Here is a 21823-nt window from a genome sequence, read left to right as displayed (position 1 = left end):
TCATTGCTATGGCTCCATTCTAGAGATTATAGTGATAAGTATTGTTAGTATTAATTGATACGGTTTTTCCTTAAATGCTAATTTATTTTTAATTGACTCAGGTTATAGTTAATCCTGAGAATTCCTGCCTTTTGTTTAGTGAGTAACTGACTATTCAGTTTTTGTTCGTTTTAAAGTATAGTTTTTAGGTACTGGGGTGCCTGGGTGGCTCAGTTGGTTGAGTGTGTCTGACTCTTGATTTTGGCTCAGGTCATGATCCCAGGGTCATGCGGATTGAGCCCTGCATGTAGCTCCGCACTGCGTGTGGAACCTGCTTGGGATTCTCTATCTTCCTTTGTCATTCTAACCCACTTGTGCTTGGTGTGTGCGTGCTCTCTCTCTCTCTCTCTCGCTCTCTCTCTCTCTCAAAATTAAACAAATAAGATAAAATATAGTTTTTAGATACCGAATGTAGAATTTTTGTACAAGTTTGATTTAAATGAACATGTAACAGAATTTATAATAATAATAATAATCAGTTATTCGGATTTAAGGACTTGTGGGGAGACGTATTTTTAGACTCTTGCTAGAGAGATCCAGTCGTAACTTAAAAAAAAAATTTTTTTTTTGACATTTATTCCTTTTTTGAGAAACAGACAGTGTGAATGGGGGAAGGACAGAGAGAGAGGGAGACACAGAATCCAAAACAGGCTCCAGGCTCTGAGCTGTCAGCACAGAGCCCGACGCGGGGCTCGAACTCATGAACTGTGGGATCATGACCTGAGCCAAAGTCAGACGCCCAACCGACTGAGCCAACCAGGTGCCCCTCCAGTCACTTAAAGATAAGTTCCATTTACTGTAACCATTTGAGAGAAGCAAAACTACAAGAAAGGCCTTATATTGATTCTACCATGCTAGATTTTATCCATAACAGCCTTGCTTTTTAAAAAACCTATAATTTTGTTTTAAAAATAATTCTTTTTTTAAGGGAGAGTGCACGTGAGTGCATGTTGTGCACTGTTCAGGAAGGGCAGAGAGTGGGAGAGAGAAGGAATCTTAAGCATGCTCCATGCTCTGCATGGAGTCCAACATGGGGCTCGATCCCAAGATCCTGGGATCATGACCTGAGCCAAAATCAGGAGTCTGATGCTCAATCAACTGAGCCACCCAGGTGCCCCTAAAAAGAATTTTTTAAATACAGTTTTAACTCAAAAGCCTCTAATCTCATCTTTTTTCTTTTTCTGAGTGATTTACTAAATTGTGTTCTTCCTTATTAAGTGTATGTATGCTCCATTTATATGTCTTACATTTCCAGATGGGCAGAGAAATTAGATCGACTAACTAGCACAGCGACAAAAGATCCAGAAGGATTTGTTGGGCATCCTGTAAATGCATTCAAATTAATGAAACGTCTGAACACTGAATGGAGTGAGTTGGAGAATCTGGTCCTTAAGGATACGTCAGATGGTAAGTCTGATGGTAAGAATAATGAGCCAAAAAAAAAAGTAAGATAATATTGGTGCCACCTGTGGAAATGCCAATAGTGATGAATTCAGTTCCCAGAACATCAAGTGTTCAGTGTTGTAATTGAAGTGTTGCAGGGTGTGTCTGATTTAATTAAAGTTAGTCTAGATCCTGAATTCCTTGATTTAAAAAAAAAAGGGAATAAAAACAAATAAAAAAAAAAACTTCAGGCTAAAAAAAAGTAATTTGTGTTATTGGTGCTTTTTGCTTTGAAGTTTATAAAAATGAATTATTTGGCATATAGCTTCATTACTGAAGGTAATGAAATAATTATTAAATTAATAATTAATAATTAATTAAATGAAATAATTCCTAAAATGAAAAGGTTTAGCTTCAGACTTTAAAAATTTATGGGTAAATCTCTATCTTCTAATCAATTTTTAATATATTGGGAGTGGTACTATAAGGAAAAGTGTTAGTTATTTTCCACATAGTATTTTGAAGTTTAGAATTGTTTTACCTGAACAGTAAATTTAAAAACGAAGGCTGCGAACAGTAACAATGAAGGTCTTTCTAATTGAACGATAAAATTGTAGTTGGAGTATTGAGGTATTTTAGATATTTTAGTAACAGACACAGAAAACTAAGTCTGGAGTTTAAGAACTGGAGGGAATATGCTTAGAGTAGGGGCTCAAATATTTGTTCAGTGACTAAAGGTGGAATGAAAAAAAAAGGGAGAAAGAGGATGAAAACAGAGCTAGCTATGCAAATGAAAATACTCTAAGGGTGCTTACAAGTGTTTGTGAGCAATAAACCATTATGCATAGGACAGAAAACCTTGGAAAGAAAAGTTAAGGCAAGCACTTGTGAAAATTTCTTCATGGTAAGAGGGAAATACTGGTGGTTAGTTGCTCTCTTACATAGCACCATGAGAATATTTTTAAAGTCATGTACGTATGTGTATACACACACACACACACGCTTAATTAAAAAAAATTCTCAAGTAGTGACCTTTATGATTTAAGTTATTTTATAAGGTAAACCTTGAGACTGACATTTTAATCTGTAGTAGTCATCCCTTAATTCTATAATGCGTATATTTTTTCTCTTTTTTATTGGAAAGGATTTAAGTAACTTCTTGGATTTTGTTTTGGGTCATAGAAAATTGTAAAATTTGTAAAATCCCATGTGGACATTGTGACTGAGTTGGTTTTAAAAATAAAAAATATGCTTGATGAGAACTTTAGCCCTCTCCTAGCCAGTTGTTCATTTGCACAAATTCTTGGCCTTTTGCTGATCAAAGTACACATAGTTGATTATAAGTAAATGAGAGGGAAGGGAAGTTTCATACCTAGCTTTTATTTATTTATTTTTTTAATGTTTATTTTTGAGAGACAGAGATAGAGTGAGACAGAGTATGAACAGGGGCAGGGGAGGGGCAGAGAGAGAGGGCAAGACACAGAACTCGAAGTAGGCTCCAGGCTCTGTGTTGTCAGCACAGAGCCTGATGTGGGGCTTGAACTCACAAACTGTGAGATCATGACCTGAGCTGAAGTCGGACACTTAACCAACTGAGCCACCCACGTGCCCCCATAACCAACTTTTATTTGCAAATGCTGACACATATTAAAATTTTAAATCAATTTTGTTTTGGTTTTGGTTTTGGTTTAACCTTAAGGGTGTATTTAGCACCCATTCTCCTTAGGCATTATATAGTTATCAGTAATTAGTTTGTTAGTTTGATTTTGTTATATTTTATATAAAACCTTTTAATATTAAGATCAGATTCTATATAGAGCAAATCTTGGTTGATCACTATACTCAATAATTTAACAGATCTGAATATATTTTAATAAACTAGTTCACTTGATCTTAAATATATTATTAAAAATCTCTTTCTTCCTCAGGGAATTCCACCAAACTTTACATATTTACATAATTTATATAGTGTGTGGCACATGGAAGAAGAAAATACAACTTTTTTTTTTTAAGTCTATTTAAAAAAAATTTTTTTTTTGATGTTTATTCTTAGAGAGCATCAGCAGGGGAGGGGTAGAGAGAGGGAGACACAGAATCGGAAGCAGGTTCCAGGCTCTGAGCTGTCAGCACAGAGCCCGGCATGGGGCTCGAACTCACGAACCGTGAGATCATGACCTATGCCGAAGTCAGACACTTAACCAACTGAACCACCCAGGTGCCCCCAAAATAGAACTTTCTTTAAGCGCATATATTTTACTTACAATCTGTTATTTGAAAGTATAATTGGTTGGGGTGCCTGGGTGGCTCAGTTGGTTGAGCATCTGACTTCAGCTCAGGGTCATGATCTCATGATTTGTGAGTTCGAGCCCTGCGTTGGGCTCTGTGCTGACAGCTCCGGGCCTGGAGCTTGCTTCTGATTTTTTGTCTTCCTCTCTCTCTGTGCCTCACCCACTTGTGCTCTTTCTCTCTCTCTCTAAAATAAATAAACATTAAAAAAAAATTTTTTTTAAAGTATAATTGGTTGCCAGTGGATGTCATTTTCAAATCTGTGAATCCCATTTTTCAAGCTTAGTGGAAGCTATGTTGTGTAACTAAAAACTCAGTTATCATGTTGATCTTTACCTAATACAGATAGGATTTATGCAATGACTTCAGATTACTTAAGCAACATTAGGGTTTGGGAAGATTGAGTAAGTTAGAGGTATTTCAAATCTTAGTGTATTTGTTTTTGTTTTGTTTTTTTTTTTCCCTGTTGAGCATGTGGAACTTGTTATGGTAGAAAACTATAATAAAATGAATTTTGAAAAATCCTTATAAACACTGTATATTGCAGATTGGAAGTCTGTGAGGTTCTAGTCATTTTTTTTTTCTTTTTGTATTTGTTTTGTTTTCCTTTTTTTTTTCTTTTTTTTTTTTTAATTTCAAGGCTTTATCTCTAACCTAACCATTCAGAGACAGTACTTCCCTAATGATGAAGATCAGGTTGGGGCAGCCAAAGCTCTGTTGCGTCTCCAGGACACCTACAATTTGGATACAGACACCATCTCAAAGGGTAATCTTCCAGGTAAGAATTCTTTTAGTCTATAAAACACTTATCACCTGGTTGCTCCATTCAGTCCATTAGAACATTAATCTAAAAAATCTTTTGTATTTTAAGATTTTTAACTTTAGTTTATTTCACAGTCTTTTATGCCAAATAACCCTCTGTTTCTCTAGGACTTAAGAGTTGTAAGTTTCTAGCTTGTGAAAGCTTAATGTTACAGGAACTAAACTTATGTAGTCATGTTTTTCTTTAGAACATCTAATGTTATATGTGGTTATAAGGCAATTGATAGTCAAAGTTTATATGTTCATTAATTTAAAAACCAAGACATATTTGGTGTATACAGATTTTTAAAGGGTTCTGTAATATGGAACATCCTGCTTTTTCCCATTTTTGGCACAACCTTTTTTTTTTTTTTTTAGGTTACAGCTGATTTCATTCAAATTTGCTTTAAAATTTTTGTTGTGCAGAAGTTAAATGACAAATTTATCATCTTAGTCACTTTTAAATGTGTGGTTTAGTGGAGTTAAGTACATTCACACTGTTATGCAACCATCACCAGCATCCATCTCCATAGTTCTTTCATCTGGTAAAACTAAAACTCTGTACTCATTAAGTAATAACTCCCTATTTGCTATTTTCCCCAGCCCTATCATTCTATTTTTTAAGTTTATTTATTGTTGAGAGAGAGTATGCGAGCAAACAGGGGAGGGGCATAGAAGAGCGGGCAGAGAGAGAATCCCAAGCAGGCTCCGAGCTGTCAGCACAGAGCCCATTGTGGGCCCCAACCCAGGAACTGTGAGATTGTGCCCTGAGCTGAAATCAAGAATTGGACGCTCAACTGACTGAGCCACCCAAGTGCCCCTTATCATTCTACTTTATGTTTCTATGATTTTGACTATTCTAAGTACCTCATATAATTGGAATCATACAGTATTTTTTTTTTGTGAGTGGCTTATTTCACTTAGCATAATGCCCTCAAGGGTCATCCATGTCATACCAAATGTCAGAATTTCCTTACTTTTTAAGGCTGAATAATAATGCAACATGTATGTTGTGTAAACACACACGCACACACACAATCACATTTTGCTTATCCTTTATGCATCAGTAGGACACTTTGGTTGCTTCCATGTGTTAGCTATTGTGACTAATGCTACTGTGAACATGGGTGTGCAAATATCTCTTTGAGACCCTGCCTCTCATTCTTTAGGTATATATACCCAGAAGCATAATTGCTGGATCCTATGGGTCAAATTCTGTTTTAGTGTTTTGGGGAACTGCCATACTATTTTCCATAGTAGATAGACCATTATATATTTCCACCAACATGTATAAGGGTTCCAATTTCTCTACCTACTCTCCAACACTTGTTATTATCTCCTTTTTTGATAGTGGCTATCCTAATGGGTGTGAGGTGATATCTCATTGTAGTTTTGCATTCCCTCATTATCAGTGATGTTGAATATGTTTTCATGTGCTTAGTAGCCATCTGTATGTCTTTATTGGAGAAATGTCTATTGAAGCCTTTTGCCATTTTTAATTGTTTTTTTGTTATTTTAGGAGTTGTCTATATATTCTAGATGTTAATCCCTTATGAGATTTATGATTTACAAATATTTTCACCCATTCTGTGGGTTGCCTTTTTAGTTGGTTGATACTGTCTTTTGATGCAAAGAATTTTTAAATTTTTGTGAAGTCCAATTTATTTTTTCTTTTGTTGCCTATGCCTTTGGGGTTGGTTATATATAAGAAATCATTGCCTCATCCAATGTCATGAAGCTTTTCTCCTATGTTTTCTTCTAAGTTTTATTGTTTTAGTCTTACATTTAGGTCCATTATCCATTTTGAGATAATTTTTTACAAATGGTGTTAGGGTAAGCATCCAACTTCATTTTTTTTTGCATGTGAGTATCCAGTTTTTCCAGCACCATTTGTTAAAAAGACTGTCCTTTCCCCACTGATTGGTCTTGGCACCTTTGTCAAAAAGTTTATGACCATATATGTGAGAGTTTATTTCTGGGCTTCCTGTTCTATTTCATTGGTCTGTATGCCTGTCTTTACGCCATATTAATACCACACTGTTTCAATGATTGTAATTTTGTTGTGAGTTTTAAAATCTGGAAGTTTGAGTTCTCCAGTTTTGTTCTTTTTCAAGATTGTTTTGACTATTCTTTTTCAAGATTGTTTTGAGTATCCCATGAGATTACATATGAATTTTAGGATGGGTTTTTCTATTTCTGCAAAAAATATCATTGGGATGTTGGTAGAGATGGTATTGAATCTGTATATCAGTTTGGGTACTATTGCCATTTTAATAGTATTAAGTTTTCCATCCTTGAACATAGGATGTATCTCCATTTATTTATGTTTAATTTATTTCAGCAACATTTTGTGGTTTTCATTGTACATGTCTTTCACCTCTTTGGTTAATTCCTAACTATTTTATTCTTAGAATTATTTTAGTGGTTTTCTTTTCAGATTATTCATTGTTAGTATGTAAAAATGCAACTGAGTTTTGTGTGTTGACTTTATATTCTGCTACTTTGCTGAATTTATTTATTAGCTCTAACTGTGTGTGTGTGTGTGTGTGTGTGTGTGTGTGTGTGTAGTCTTTAGGGTTTTCTGCATAGAAGATAATATCACCTGCAAAGAGAGACTATTTTACTTCTTCTTTTCCAATTTGGCTGCTTTATATCACTTTTTATTGCCTAATTTATCTGGCTAGAGCTTCCATACTAAATTGAATAGGAGTGAAAATGGGCATCCTTGTTTATGTTCTTCATTTTAAAGGAAAAGCTCTCAGTCCTTCACCATTGCATATGTTTGCTGTAGATTTTTCAAGTATGTCTTTTTTATGTTTAGGTAGTTTCTTTTTAGTTCTAGTTTGTTGAGTGTTTTTTCTGCATCAGTTGAGGTGCTCATGTGTTTTTCTTCCCTTTATTCTGTAATGTGTTTTACATTGATCTGTTTTCATATGTTGAGACATCCTTGCTTTCCAGGAATAAATTCCCCTGGTTATGGTGTGTTATCCTTTTAATATTCTGTTTGCCAGTACTTCATTGAGGATTTTTCATCAATGTTTGTAAGGGATATTGGTCTGTAGTTTTCTTGTACAGTCTTTGGTTTTGGTGTAAGGGTGATGCTGGCCTCATAGAATGAAATGGGAAGCATTCTCTCCCCTTCAATTTTCTGGAAAAGTTTGAGAAGGATTAGTGTTAGTTCTTTAAATGTTTGGGAGAATTCTCCATTGAAGCCATCAGGTCCAGGACTTTGCTATGTCAGGAGACTTTTGATTACTGAATTAGTCTCCTTACTAGTTACCGGTCTATTTAGATTTTCTATTTCTTTCTTAGTCTTGGTAGGCTTTTTGTTTCTAGGAATTTATCCATTTCATCTAGGTTATTCAGTTTGTTGATGTACATTTTTCATACTACTCTCTTATAATCTTTGTGTTTCTGTAGAATCAGAAGTAGTGTTCCTTCTTTCATTTTTTCAGGGGGGAAGGAGGGGCAGAGAAGGAGGGAGAGAATATTAAGCAGGCTCCACACTCAGCATGAAGCCTGACTTGGGGCTTAATCCCATGACCTTGGGATCATGACCTGAGATGAGATCAAGGTTTGGATGCTCAACCGACTGAGCCATCCAGGCATCCCTCCTTTTTTTTTTTTTTTTTTAATTTATTTTTGAGACACAGAGAGAGAGAGACAGAGCATGAGCAGGGGAGGGGCAGAGACAGAGGGAGACACAGAATCTGAAGCAGGCTCCAGGCTCTGAGCTGTCAGCATGGAGCCTGACGCGGGGATCAAACTCACGGACTGTGAGATCATGACCTGAGCTGAAGTCAGACGCTTAACCAACTGAGCCTCCCAGGCGCCCCAAGGCATCCCTCATTTTTTATTTTAGTAATTTGAATATTCACTTTTTTTCTTAGTTCATTTAAGTAAAGGATTATCAGTTTTGTTGATCTTTTCTAAGGACCAACTTTTGGTTTCATTAATTTTCTTTTTTTCTTTTAATGTTTATTTATTTATTTATATGAAATTTATGTCAAATTGTTTTCCATACAACATCCAGTGCTCATCCCAACAGGTGCCCTCCTCAGTGCTTACCACCCGCCCTCCCCTCTCTCCCACCCCTCATCAACCCTCAGTTTATTCTCAGTTCTTTAAGAGTCTCTTACGGTTTCACTCCCTCCCTCTCTAACTTTTTTTTTTCTTCCCCTCCCCCATGATCTTCTGTTAAGTTTCTCAGGATCCACATAAGAGTGAAAACATATGGTATCTGTCTTTCTCTGTATGACTTATTTCACTTAGCATAACATTCTCCAGTTCCATCCACGTTGCTACAAATGGCCAGATTTCATTCTTTCTCTTTAATGTTTATTTTTGAGAGAGAATGTGCACATGTCTACATGTGAGCAGGAGAGGGGCAGAGAGAGGGAGACAGGATCTGAAGAGGGCTCTGCACTGACAGTAGAGAGCCTCATGCAGGGCTTGAACTCATGAACTGTAATATTATGACCTGAGCCGAAGTCAGATGCTTAATTGACTGAGCCACCCAGGCACCCTGGTTTCATTAATTTTCTCTATTTTTTTTTATAGTCTATTTAATTTACCTCTAATACTTCCTTCTGCTAGCTTTGGGTTTAGTTTTTTCTTGTTTTTCTCGTTTCTTAGTTGTAAAGTTGTACAAGTTAGGTTATTGATTTGAGATCTTAAGTTGTAAAGTTAGGTTATTGATTTGGGATCTTTCTAGCTTTTTAATGTAAGCATTTACATTACATCCTTTTACACTGCTTTCACTGTGTCATGTAAGTTTTGGTATGTTGTGTGTTTGTTTTCATTTGTTTTTAAGTAGTTTCTAATTTTCTCTGATTTCTTTTTTGTTCCATTGATTGTTTAAGAATGTGTTGTTTCATTTCCACAAATTAAAAAATTTGCTAGTTTTACTTGTGTTACTGAAACCTAACTTCACATAATATTTTATGTATGCTCTCTCTCACTTTTTCTATGAGTATATGGCTTACTACCATTACTATCTCCTTGTCATTATCAGCTGGAGAAATAAATTACTTCTGTCTTCATATTGAAATTCATTTTCATGGTGAGAATATACAGTGGGAAGAGTTACTTGTTAAGATGTTTTCTTGCTCATCTCTCTTTATTTGGGGTGAATATCAAGTGGGAATATAGTACAACAATATTAGATAAAATCTCCATTAAGCTGGAACATAGTTCCATTATTTCCTATTCCTACCAATATTATACATTGTTAACACTTCTGATAAGATCATAACTATTTTTTAAAATTGGCTTGGGGCATGTGGGTGGCTCAGTCTGTTAGGTGTCCAACTTTGGCCCAGGTCATGATTTCGTGCTTTGTGGGTTCAAGGCCTGTTTCGGGCTCTGTGCTGACAGCTTGGAGCCTGAAGCCTGCTTCGGATTCTGTGTCTCCCTCCCTCTCTCTCTGCCCCTCCCCTGCTTGCACTCTGTCTGTGTACCAAAAATAAATATTAAAAAAAAAAACAACAACAAACATTGGCTTTTGGTATAAGACATCAATTTGTTTAATAGATATTAACTATATAGTATGTACCAACCATTCTGTTCGGTTCTAGGGATACAATAATGAATAAGACCAATACAGCTCCTTGCCCTTAGGATATTTACATTCTTATGATATAGTATGATGAATGCCTGAGTGAGGATAATTTAGGATACCATGGGAGCACATAGAAGGAAACCTAATTCTGCACTTGAGAAGAGGCATAAAGGAAGGCTTCCTGGAAGACACATTAAAAATTAGGATATAATAGACAAGGGATTAACCAGGAAATTGAGGAAAAGTGTAGGCATGAGAAAAGTATTCCAAACAGGGAGAATGTGTATAAAGGCCAGAGAGGAGAGAGTGTATTATATCAGTTATATTAACAAGTAGTTTGTTCAAGAGGTGAGTGTATGGAGTGTAGGGATGGGAGTTTGGTTTTATGAGAGTAGTGAGAGAGAGGCTAGATAAGTTAAGCAGAAGCTATCTCTTGAAGGGCTTTGTAAGCCACATGGAGATGTTTGAAATTCTCTGAGTGCAATGAGGAACCACTGAAAAGTTTTAGAGAAGTTAATGTCATTTTCATTTTAGGAGTATCATTGTGACTGCAGAATGGAGATTGGATTGGGACATGGGGGTAGGTACAAAGAATTCAGGGAGGAGGCTGTTGTAAAAATTTAAGAGATGATAGTGGTAGCTAGTAGGTATGGAGAGAAGAGGACAAGTTATCAAGCTGTTTAGGAAGTGTAATGGTGAAATTTGATGGTGGACTTGATATGGGTTTTTGGCTTGAACAACTATATGGGAAAATAAGACACCCTGAGAATATGCGCAGTTATTTTTCATTGGAACAATATTTATCCTTTCTTGTGTATTTTGTATCTTTTTATTGACATTTCTTCTTCTTCAACTCACTGTTTTGGGTTCAGTTTTTATTGAATTTTTCTCTCATGCAAATTCCTTATAAGTAGAGTCCCTGAAATTTTCTAAGCATAATATGTCCTATAAGTGGTAAAAATAACACTAGAGTGAAATAATAAACAGTTTTTAGGCTTTTCTTGTTCGCAAAGATCACATTAAAAGATCACAAATGTGTTTGAAGACCCCTTCTGCACTTTTCCTTCTTTTCTCAAGGTACTGTCTATTCTGAACTTGGTGGTGTTTGTCCGTTTTCTTATACTTTACTGCATATATTGTTGTGTTTTAAAAATGTAAATGATATATTCTGTTTATCTTTCTGTAACCTTTTTCACTCAATTTTTTTAGTAAATTCATCCACATTGATTAAACTCCTCTAAAAACAGTGTGGAGGTTTCTCAAAAAATGGACGGTAGGTCCTCATAGACCTACCCTATGACCCAGCAATAGCACTGTTAGGAATTTACCCAAGGGATACAGGAGTACTGATGCATAGGGGCACTTGTACCCCAATGTTTATAGCAGCACTCTCAACAATAGCCAAATTATGGAAAGAGCCTAAATGTCCATCAACTGATGAATGGATAAAGAAATTGTGGTTTATATACACAATGGACTACTACGTGGCAATGAGAAAGAATGAAATATGGCCCTTTGTAGCAACGAGGATGGAACTGGAGAGTGTGATGCTAAGTGAAATAAGTCATACAGAGAAAGACAGATACCATATGTTTTCACTCTTATGTGGATCCTGAGAAACTTAACAGAAACCCATGGGGAGGGGAAGGAAAAAAAAAAAAAAGAGGTTAGAGTGGGAGAGAGCCAAAGCATAAGAGACTCTTAAAAACTGAGAACAAACTGAGGGTTGATGGGGGGTGGGAGGGAGGGGAGGGTGGGTGATGGGTATTGAGGAGGGCATCTGTTGGGATGAGCACTGGGTGTTGTATGGAAACCAATTTGACAATACATTTCATATATTGAAAAAATAAATAAACTCCTCTAACTGCTATATGGTAGTATATGACAGAATTTATTTATTCATTCTCCTGTGCATGGATGGACATTTTGGTTATTTCCAATGTTTTGCTATGTCAAACAAGGTTTCAGTAAGCATTCTTGTGTATGTATCCTTTTGCACACCTGCAAATGTTTCTTTAAAGAAGTCAGGGTATATGCTTTTTCAGCTTTACCAAATATGGCCAGATTGTTCTCCAGAGCAGATGCACCAGTTTGTACTATCACTAGCAGCGTGTAAGAGTTCCCATTTCTTCATATACTTGCCAATCCTTGGTTTTGTCAGACTTAAAATTGTAACAGTTTAGTTGTGAAACAATCAGGGTGAGAGTAGAGGAAGGATATTTGTGTTTTCAATTGTCTCAAAACAAAAAAATCAGAGAAATGCTTATTTCAGTGGATGATTACTGATGCCAAGTTACTCCATGATATTTTTTTTTTGTCTCCTTCCCCTTTTTTGGGTCTGTCTTTTGAAATGCTTTGTTGATCTATTTTTAATTTTTTTTAATGTTTATTCATTTTTGAGAGAGAGAGACAGAGCACAAGCGGGGGAGGGACAGAGAGAGGAGACACATAACCTGAGGCAGGCCAGGCTCTGAGCTGTCCCGTACAGAGCCTGATGTGGGACTCAAACTCACAAACTGCAAGATCATGACCTGAGCTGTATTAGATGCTTGACCAACTCAGCCACCCAGGCGCCCCAATACAGTTTTTAAATGTTTATTTATTTTGAGAGAGAGACAGAGTGTGAGTGGGGGAGGGGCAGAGAGAGATGGGGGAGACAGAGAATCCCAAACAGGCTGTGTTTTGTTAGTGCACAGCCCGATGTGGGACTCAGTCCCATGAACCATGAAATCATGACCTAAGCTGAAATCACGAATCAGATGCTTGACCAACTGAGCCACCCAGATAACCCACTTTGTTGATATTTTTAATATAAAATCTAATAAGTTCTATGCATTTTGGCAGCTGGTGTCTTTATAGTTCATAGACTAGTCCTTTGGCTTCAGGTTGTTCCTAACCCTGATTTGTTGAATAGATCCATATCTTCCAAAGATACATGCTTTTTTTTAAGCTGTGATTTTTTTTTTTTTTCCTGGTATGGAGAATGTCTAATGTATAAAATTTTATACAGGTAGAAGTTGAATGTTCATGCTGTTTAAACTAAATGACCCAGGTTATGGATGAGCCAAAAAATTGTGTTTTTAAGCAAAGTTTTCCTCTACTGTCATATAGTATTCTAGTTTATATTGTGATAAGAAATAAAAGGACTCTTAACTAATTCACAACATTCTTTTATCATCAAATTTTAACCATTTGCCCTTTATATGAAAGCTTTCTGCCATCTTTTTCTGACAACATCACTTTTTAAATTTCATTTTCTTTGCCAATTTTTTGCCCATTTACTTTTTCTCAGGTTCTCTATTTTGGAAACAGTCTTCCCTTTCAATTGCTGCATCATTTCTTTTTCATTTTCTTCTTTTAAGAATGTGATTCCCAGGTATTCTGCCTCTAATAATTGTGAATGGGTCAATAGGTAAAATAAGCAGAGCCTCTTTAACTACCAAAACAGAAGAGCTAAAGATCTACTCTCTTATCAGACTTTCAAATAGCATTGCCAGAATATCAGGTCATATAAAAAATATCACTGGGGCTACCTACATGTAGTAATGGCGGACTGTCATTTTGTCTTTTGCATGTCATGAGAAAACTACTCTTAATTGCTTCATTATAAGCTTATCTTAAATCTGTACACCAGTTTTCATAACTGAAAAATAGTAGGGGAATAAAACAATTCTTTTTTAAAAGTTTTAATGTTTTGTTTATTTTTGAGAGACAGAGACAGAGCATGAATGGGGAGGGGCAGAGAGAGAGGGAGATACAGAATCTGAAGCCGACTTCAGGTTCCGAGCTGTCAGCACAGAGCCCAATGTGGAGCTCAAACTCATGGACCTCAAGATCATGACCTGAGCCAAAGTCGGACACTTAACTGACTGAGCTGCCTGGGTGCCCTGAAAATCAAAGTTTAAATGTTTTTTTTGATTTCAGGAATTGCATCATGTTAAGCTATTAATAAGTTAGTTTCTTGGTATCCTTTCCTAGGGTGGAATAATAGGTAGTTAAGGGACAAGTGTCAAATATGTATCTTCATCTTCATTTTAGGAGTACACCGATAATCAGTCACTATCCGTAAGTGACTAATAGGAAAAAAAATGAATGGAGCTGGTTGTATGTATCGAATATTAGGTTGTATTGGTCTGTGTAATCCTCCAGTAGTACATAACACCTCCATGCTAGCCTTCTGCTTGGTAGTGGAATCTCATGTCTTTCCCCTGCACTAGTAAAACATGCCCATGCCTTTACTTTCTCTTAGTTTATTTCTCACAAACTCCTTTTCTGCTAGCTAGCATTTAAAAACAAACGGGCGCCTGGGTGACTCAGTCGGTTGAGCGTCCGACATCGGCTCAGGTCATGATCTCTCTCGCAGTCTGTGGGTTTGAGCCCCGCATCGGGCCCTGTGCTGACAGCTCAGAGCCTGGAGCCTGCTTCGGATTCTGTGTCTCTCTCTCTCTCTCTCTCTCTCTCTCTCTCTCTCTCTCTCTCTCTCTCTCTGCCCCTCCCCCGCTCATGCTCTGTCTTTCTCTCTCTGTCAAAAATAAATAAACATTAAAAAAAAATAAACATGTTGACATCATTGGATAGGTATAACTAAGTCTGATTCTAGCCAATTCAGTGACTCCTTGAAGTGTATTCATTTAGTCATTTACTAGGGAAAACACCATTGTGTTCCTTTTTCTACCAGTTTCTTTTGCACTATTATCAGACACTTAAATGTGTAAGATTATATCTGTTTTATTGAAGAAATACTAGGTTAGTCTGCTTTTGACCAATAGTTTATTTTAAAAACTTCACTATTCTGGAAGTGTGGCTTTTATACAATATTTATTTATTATGAGACCTATATGTTCAGAAGTCTGGCTAGAGGTATCAGTTTTATTGATTTTTTTTTTCAAAGAACCAGCTCCACTTTCATTGATCTCTTCTATTGTGTATTTAGTTTCTATATCATTTATTTCTGCTCTAATCTTTATTTCCTTCCTTCTCCTGATAATATGTTTTGTTTGTTCTTTTTCTAGGTCCTTTAGGACCTAAGGCCAGGTTGTTTCTTTGAGATTTTTTTTTCCTTTTTTTTTTTTTTTTTTTTTTAATGATTTTTAGCACAGAGCCTGATGTGGGGCTTGAATCCACAAACCGTGAGCTCATGACCTGAGCCAGAGTCAGACACTTAACTGACTGACCCTAGCCAGGTGCCCCTATTTGGGATATTTTTGCTTTTTGAGGTAGACCTGTATTACTATAAACTTCCCTCCTAGAACCACTTTTGTGGTGTTCCAAAGGTTTGAACCATTGTGTTTTCATTTCATTTGTTTCCTTTTACTTTTTTATTTCTTTTTTTTATTTCCTGGTTGACCCATTCATAGTTTAGTAGCATGTTTTTTTTTTTTTTTTTTAATTTATATCCAAGTTAGTTAGCATATAGTGCAATAATATTTTCAGGAATAGATTCCAGTGATTCATCCCCTATGTGTAACACCCAGTGCTCATCAACAAGTGTCTTCCTTAATGCCCCTTACCCATTTAGCCCATCCCCTCACCCACAGCCCCTCCATCAACCCTCAGTTTGTTCTCTATATTGAAGAGTCTTTTATGTTTTGTCCCACTTCCTATTTTTATATATTTTTGCTTCCCTTCCTCTATGTTCATCTCTTTTGTATCTTAAATTCCACATATGGGTGAAGTCATATGATATTTGTCTTTGTCTGACTGACTTATTTCGCTTAGCATAATACATTCTAGTTCTATCCACATTGTTGCAAATTTCATTCTTTTTTATTGCTGAGTAATACTCCATTGTTTATATATACCACATCTTCTTTATCCATTCATTAGATGATGGACATTTGTGTTCCTTCCATACTTTGGCTGTTTAACAGTGCTATAAATGTTGGGGTGCATGTGCCCCTTTGAAACAGCACACCCATGTCCCTTGGATATATACCCAGTAGGGCAATTGCTGGGCCGTAGGGTAGTTACTATTTTTAATTTTCTGAGGAATCTCCATACTGTTTTCCAGAGTGGCTGCACCAGTTTGCATTCCCACCAGCAGTGCAAAAGAGATCCTCTTTCTCTGCGTTCTCACCAACATGTGTTGTTGCCTGAATTGTTAATTTTAGCCATTCTGACAGGTGTGAGGTGGTATCTCATTGTGGTTTTGATTTGTATTTCCCTGATGATGAGTGATGTTGAGCATTTTTTCATGTGTCTGTTAGTCATTTGGATGTCTTGGGAAAAGTGTCTATTCATGTCTCTTGCCCATTTCTTCGCTGGATTATTTGTTTTTTGGTGTTGAGTTTGATAAGTTCTTTATAGATTTATGATACTAACCCTTTATCTGATAGGTCATTTGCAAATATCTTATCCCATTCCATCAGTTGCCTTTTAGTTTTGTTCATTGTTTCCTTTACTGTGCAGAAGCATTTTATCTTGATGAGGTCCCAGTAGTTCATTTTTGCTTTTGTTTCCCTTGCCTCCAGAGACGTGTTGAGAAGTTGCTGTGGCTGAGGTCAAAGAGGTTTTTGCCTGCTTTCTCCTTGAGGATTTTGATGGCTTCCTGTCTCATGTTTAGGTCTTTCATCCATTTTGAGTTTATTTTTGTGTATGGTGTAAGAAATTAGTCCAGGTTCATTTTTCTGCATGTTGCTGTTCAGTTTTCCCAACACCATTTGCTGAAGAGACTGTCTTTATTCCATTAGTAGCATGTTATTTAACCTTCATGTATTTGTGGTCTTTCCAGATTTCTTTCTTTCTTTCTTTCTTTCTTTCTTTCTTTCTTTCTTTCTTTCTTTCTTTCTTTCTTTTCCTTTTCTTTTCTTTTCTTTTCTTTTCTTTTCTTTTCTTTTCTTTTCTTTTTTTTTGTGGTTAACTTCTAGTTTCATGGTGTTGTGGTAAAAAATTATGTATGCTGTGACTTTTATCTTTTTGAATTTGTTGAGGCTTGTTTTGTAGCCTAATATGTGATCTATTCTGGAGGACATTCCATGTGTACTTGAAAAGAATGTGTATTCTGCTGTTTTACAGTGGAATGTTCTGATTACATCTGTTAAATCCAGCTAGTCCAGTGTGTCATTCAAAGCCATTGTTTCTTTGTTGATTTTTCTGTTTAGATGATCTGTCCATCAATGTAAATGGAGTGTTAAAGTCCCCTGTTATTGTATTATTATTGAATAGTTCCTTTATGTTTATTGTTAACTGTTTTATGTATTTGAGTGCTTCCATGTTGGACACATAAATATTTATAATTTTAGATCTTGTTGGATTGTCCCCTTTATTTAAAGTCCTTGTTTTAAAGTCTAGTTTGTTTGATATCAGTATTGCTACCTTGGCTTTATTTTGACATCCGTTTGCACAATAAATATTTCTCCATCACCTTAATTTCAATCTGGAGGTATCAGATCTAAATTGACTCTCTTAATAAAATAAAAATAAATAACATGAGTTTCTTGTAGACAGCATATAGATGGGTCCTGTCTTCTAAATCTATTCTGTCACCTTGTGTTTTTCGATTGGAATATTTAGTCCATTTACATTCAAAGTAATTATTAATAGATATGTATTTATGGCCATTTTATTACTTGTTTTATGATTGTTTCTGAAGATTTTCCCTGATCCTTTCTTGTCTTTCTCTCTTTCATGATTTGTTGGTTTCCTTTAGTGATATATCTGGATTTCTTTCTCTTTATTCTTTGCATGTTTATTAGTGGTTTTAGGTTTGCATATAACCTATTATGCATATAGCAGTCTATATTACGCTGATGGTCATTTAAGTTTGAACCTCTTTACTCCTTTCTTCCCTATGTTTTAGAATATGGTGTCATATTTTACATCCTTTTATTTTGTGTATTTCTTGGCTGACTTTTTACAGAAAAATTCATTGTTATTGCTTATGTGTTTCCTGCCTTTATATAGTTGCTTTTAGTGTCTCCTTTCCAATCAAAGAGTCCCCTTTAATATTTCTTCAGGGCTGGTTTAGTGGTCATGAACTCCTTTATTTTTTGTTTTTTATCTCCCCTTCTATCCTGAATGACAGCCTTGCTGAATTGAGTATTCTTGGCTGCAGGTTTTTCCCATTCAGCACTTTGAATATACTGTGCCACTCCTTTCTGGCTTGGAAAATTCCTGCTGAAAAATCTGCTCATAGCCTTGTGGGGTTTCCTTTGTATGTAACTGTTTTCTTTTGTCTTGCTGCTTTTAATATTTTTTCTTTATCGCTGTATTTTGCCATTAAATTTTTATTTATTTATTTATTTATTTATTTATTTATTAGAGAGAGAGAAAATGTTTGAGTTGGGGAGAGGGGAAGAGAGAGGGGCCAGAGGATCTAACATGGGCTTTGAGCTGACAACAGCAAGCCTGATGTGGGGCTTGAACTCACAAACCATGAATGAGATCGTGACCTGAGCTAAAGTTGGACACTTAACCCCCGAGCCACTCAGGCACTCCTATATTTTGCCACTTTAATTACAACATGTCTTGGTGTGGATCTGCTTTTGTTGAGAGAGAGAGAGAGAGAAAGAAAACCTTAAGCAGGCTCCATGCTCAGCACAGAGCCCAGTGTGGGGCTTGATCCCACGACTCTGGGATCATGACCAGAGCTGAAATCAAGAGCCAGATGTTTAACCAACTGAGCCACCCAGGCACCCCTTACTGGACTATTTGCATTTAAAATATGCAAATCCTAGACATAATGTCATTTTATTCATAAATAATTAAATATGCATATCTAACTGATCAGTCAGGTCTTTTCCTTTTTAAATGACATAATCACTGTTATCCAACCTAATAAAGTGGCAGTATTTCCTTTGTATAACTTAATACCCAGTCAATACTTAGTTTCTCTGTTGATCTCAAAGGTATCTTTTTACAGTTGCACATTTTGGTTTTACCTCTTAAAGCTATTTTGTTCTTCTCTTTTCCCCTCCTTCTTTCCCTCCCATTCCACTGAATATTTGGAAAAACCTGGTTATAGGTCTTGTGGAATGTACATTTTGGAGTTGCCTGATTTCTTCCTTTGTGTGAACTTGTTCTTCTAACTCCTGTGTTTCCTACAAACTGGTTAGAGCTTGAGACTCCATTAGATTCCAGTTAAGTTTTAAAATTAACTCCATAGGTGGTGCTCTGAACTTCCCATTGAATTTTATGACCAGACGCTTAACATCTCATCATACCTTTTGTGCTAGTGATTGATGGGTAGCATCACTGGTGGAAGACTGATACGTCCAAATGAAGTTTTCCATGAGTTTCATCTAATTGTTTTGGCAGCCTTGGATGATAATTGCCTAGAACTATTTCATTAGGGGTTCTAAAATTTTGATTAAAAAAAAATTTTTTTTTAAACGTTTATTTATTTTTGAGACAGAGAGAGACAGAGCATGAACGGCAGAGGGTCAGAGAGAGAGGGAGAGACAGAATCTGAAACAGGCTCCAGGCTCTGAGCTGTCAGCACAGAGCCCGATGCAGGGCTCGAACTCACGGACCGTGACATCATGACCTGAGCTGAAATTGGACACTCAACTGACTGAGCCACCTGATTTTTTTTTAAATTAATGTTTATTTATTCTTGAGAGATAGAGACAGAGCATGAGAAGGGGAGGGGCAGAGAGAGAGAGACAGAATCAGAAGCAGGCTCCAGGCTCTGAGCTGTCAGCATAGAGCCTGATGCGGGGCACCAACCCATGGACCGCGAGATCATGACCTGAGCCGAAGTCGGACATCCAACCGACTGAACCACCCAGGCGCCCCAAATTTTGAATTTTTTATCCCATCGTTCTTTCTACTTTTATTAGCCAGAATTCTATCAGTAAGAACTTTCTGGAACCATTTGGTTACCCTGAACTAGAGTTTATATATGAAGGGCAAGATAAATCCTTGATTGTTTTTCTTGTATCAACAACATTCAGAGTAATGAGTTGATGTCATAATAACTTCTAGTAGTGATCACTGATTTTTTTATCTGAAGTATCATTATAAACTCATGGATTTTTATATATTTTTATATTTCAATCCATTATATTAATTATTCATTTGATGTCCAGATATCCTATTTGAGACCAGTGGGATCATCTTTAGATTGGGTAATTTGTCTTTTTGAAATGACCCTATTTTTCTTTGCTAGCAAGGAAATTTCATTTTTTGCACAGTTTTTTCCAAACTTACACATTTCTACCCCAAAGCAGGAAGAATCAGGCCTTGATTCTTTTTTTTTTAAGTGTTTCTTTTGAGAGAGAGTATGATCACATGAGTGGGAGAGGGGCAGAGAGAGAGGGAGAGAGAGTATCCCAGTCATTGGTTCATGAGATCAAGATCATGACCTGAGCTGAAATCAAGAGTCAGGCACTTAACTGACAGAGCCACCTTGTCACCCCAGGCCTTGATTTTTTTTTTTTAATGGGGAATGACATTTAGGAAGTGGAATATAGCTAGGTTTTAAGGATGTCAATTGCTATTGAGTTTGTCATTCATTCTAGATCTTTTCAATGGACAGATATAGGAAATATGTGAGTTCATGTTGTTAATTCCAATTAAAATCTCCAAGTATCTCATCTGGTTCACTGTTTAAAGATGGAATGTTATATGAAGATTCTATTCATATCATTCAGAGTTATACTTTTTATTTCTTTATTATTTTTTATTTTTAAATATTTATTTGAAAGTTTATTTTGAGAGAGTGCATGTATGTGCACATGTGAGAGCACAAGTGGGGGAGGGGCAGAGAGAAAGAGAGACGGAATCTCAAGCAGGTGCTGCTCCATCAGTGCACAGCCCAATGTGGGGCTCGAACTCATGAACTATGAGATCATGACCTCACCCGAGATCAAGAGTCCAACATTTAACCAACTGTGCCACCCAGGCACCCCTATTAATTTATTTTTAAGAGAGAGCGAGAGAGAGAAAGAGTGCACAAGTAGGGGAGGGCGAGAGAGACAAAAAGAGACACAATCCAATGCAGGCTCTAGGCTCTGAGCTGTCAATGCAGAGCTCATCGTGGGGCCCGAACCCACTAACTGTGAGATCATGACCTGAGCTGAAGTTGGATGCTTAACTGACTGAGCCTCCTGGGCACCCCCATTTATTTCTTTCTATAGCTTCTTTGTTTTTTTTTTTTTTTTTGGTTCTTAGGAAGTAATGGTAATTGTACAGTATTTGAAAAGGTAGAGAGGTATAAAGATTTAGGAAACAACTTGTAATCCATCCCCCAGGGTATCAGTTTAGCATTTTGACATATTTCTGTCTAGATTTTTCTGGCTTTCCTATATAGCATTTGAAATTATCTTTCTGAATGAAAAATACTGTTCCATTATATTGACATATCTGTCTTGCTCTTAGTTTATTACAGTTTTTAGCTATAATACTTGGTTCAGCTATAAAAAAATTATTTATATAAGAAGGTGTTTTTTCCTCAACCCTTAGTATTAAACTCAAGAAAATAATTGAAAAGTAGTATCAATTCATAGGCATAAAATTACTACTCTTGTTTCATATTGCCAAATGTCTTAACAGTGAAGTTACCACTTTACTACTCCCTCCCCTAGTAAATTTTGCCATTTTATGGTATAATTTCGCACAAACTTCTGGAGTCATAGTGTACAGATTCCAATTCTGGCTCTTTGCTGTGTGACCTTGAGCATAATAGTTAAACTCTTTCTACTGTAGTTCCTTATCTGGATTGCTTTGAGAATTAAATGAGTGACAAATGCCTGGCACATAGTAAGATCTCAGTAAATGTATGTAGGCTGTTGTTTAAAAATATTTTTCTGGGGC

At 36.3% G+C, this 21823-nt stretch overlaps 1 protein-coding gene across 4 annotated transcripts in view; it reads left to right on the top strand.

Moving 5' to 3' along the window:
- Window positions 1-21823, top strand: part of P4HA1 (prolyl 4-hydroxylase subunit alpha 1) — an 88362-nt gene that overhangs the window by 18424 nt on the left and 48115 nt on the right. For all 4 annotated transcript variants that reach the window (XM_007095702.3, XM_007095701.3, XM_042960533.1 and 1 more), the window contains exons 4-5: window positions 1295-1446; window positions 4349-4486. In XM_007095702.3, the coding sequence (XP_007095764.1) occupies window positions 1295-1446; window positions 4349-4486 (290 nt within the window). The remainder of the gene's footprint in view (window positions 1-1294; window positions 1447-4348; window positions 4487-21823) is intronic.

This window comes from Panthera tigris, chromosome D2 (genome assembly GCF_018350195.1).
Source record: "Panthera tigris isolate Pti1 chromosome D2, P.tigris_Pti1_mat1.1, whole genome shotgun sequence".
Taxonomy (NCBI): Eukaryota; Metazoa; Chordata; class Mammalia; order Carnivora; family Felidae; genus Panthera; species Panthera tigris.
This window is presented reverse-complemented; position numbering and strand designations above follow the sequence as displayed.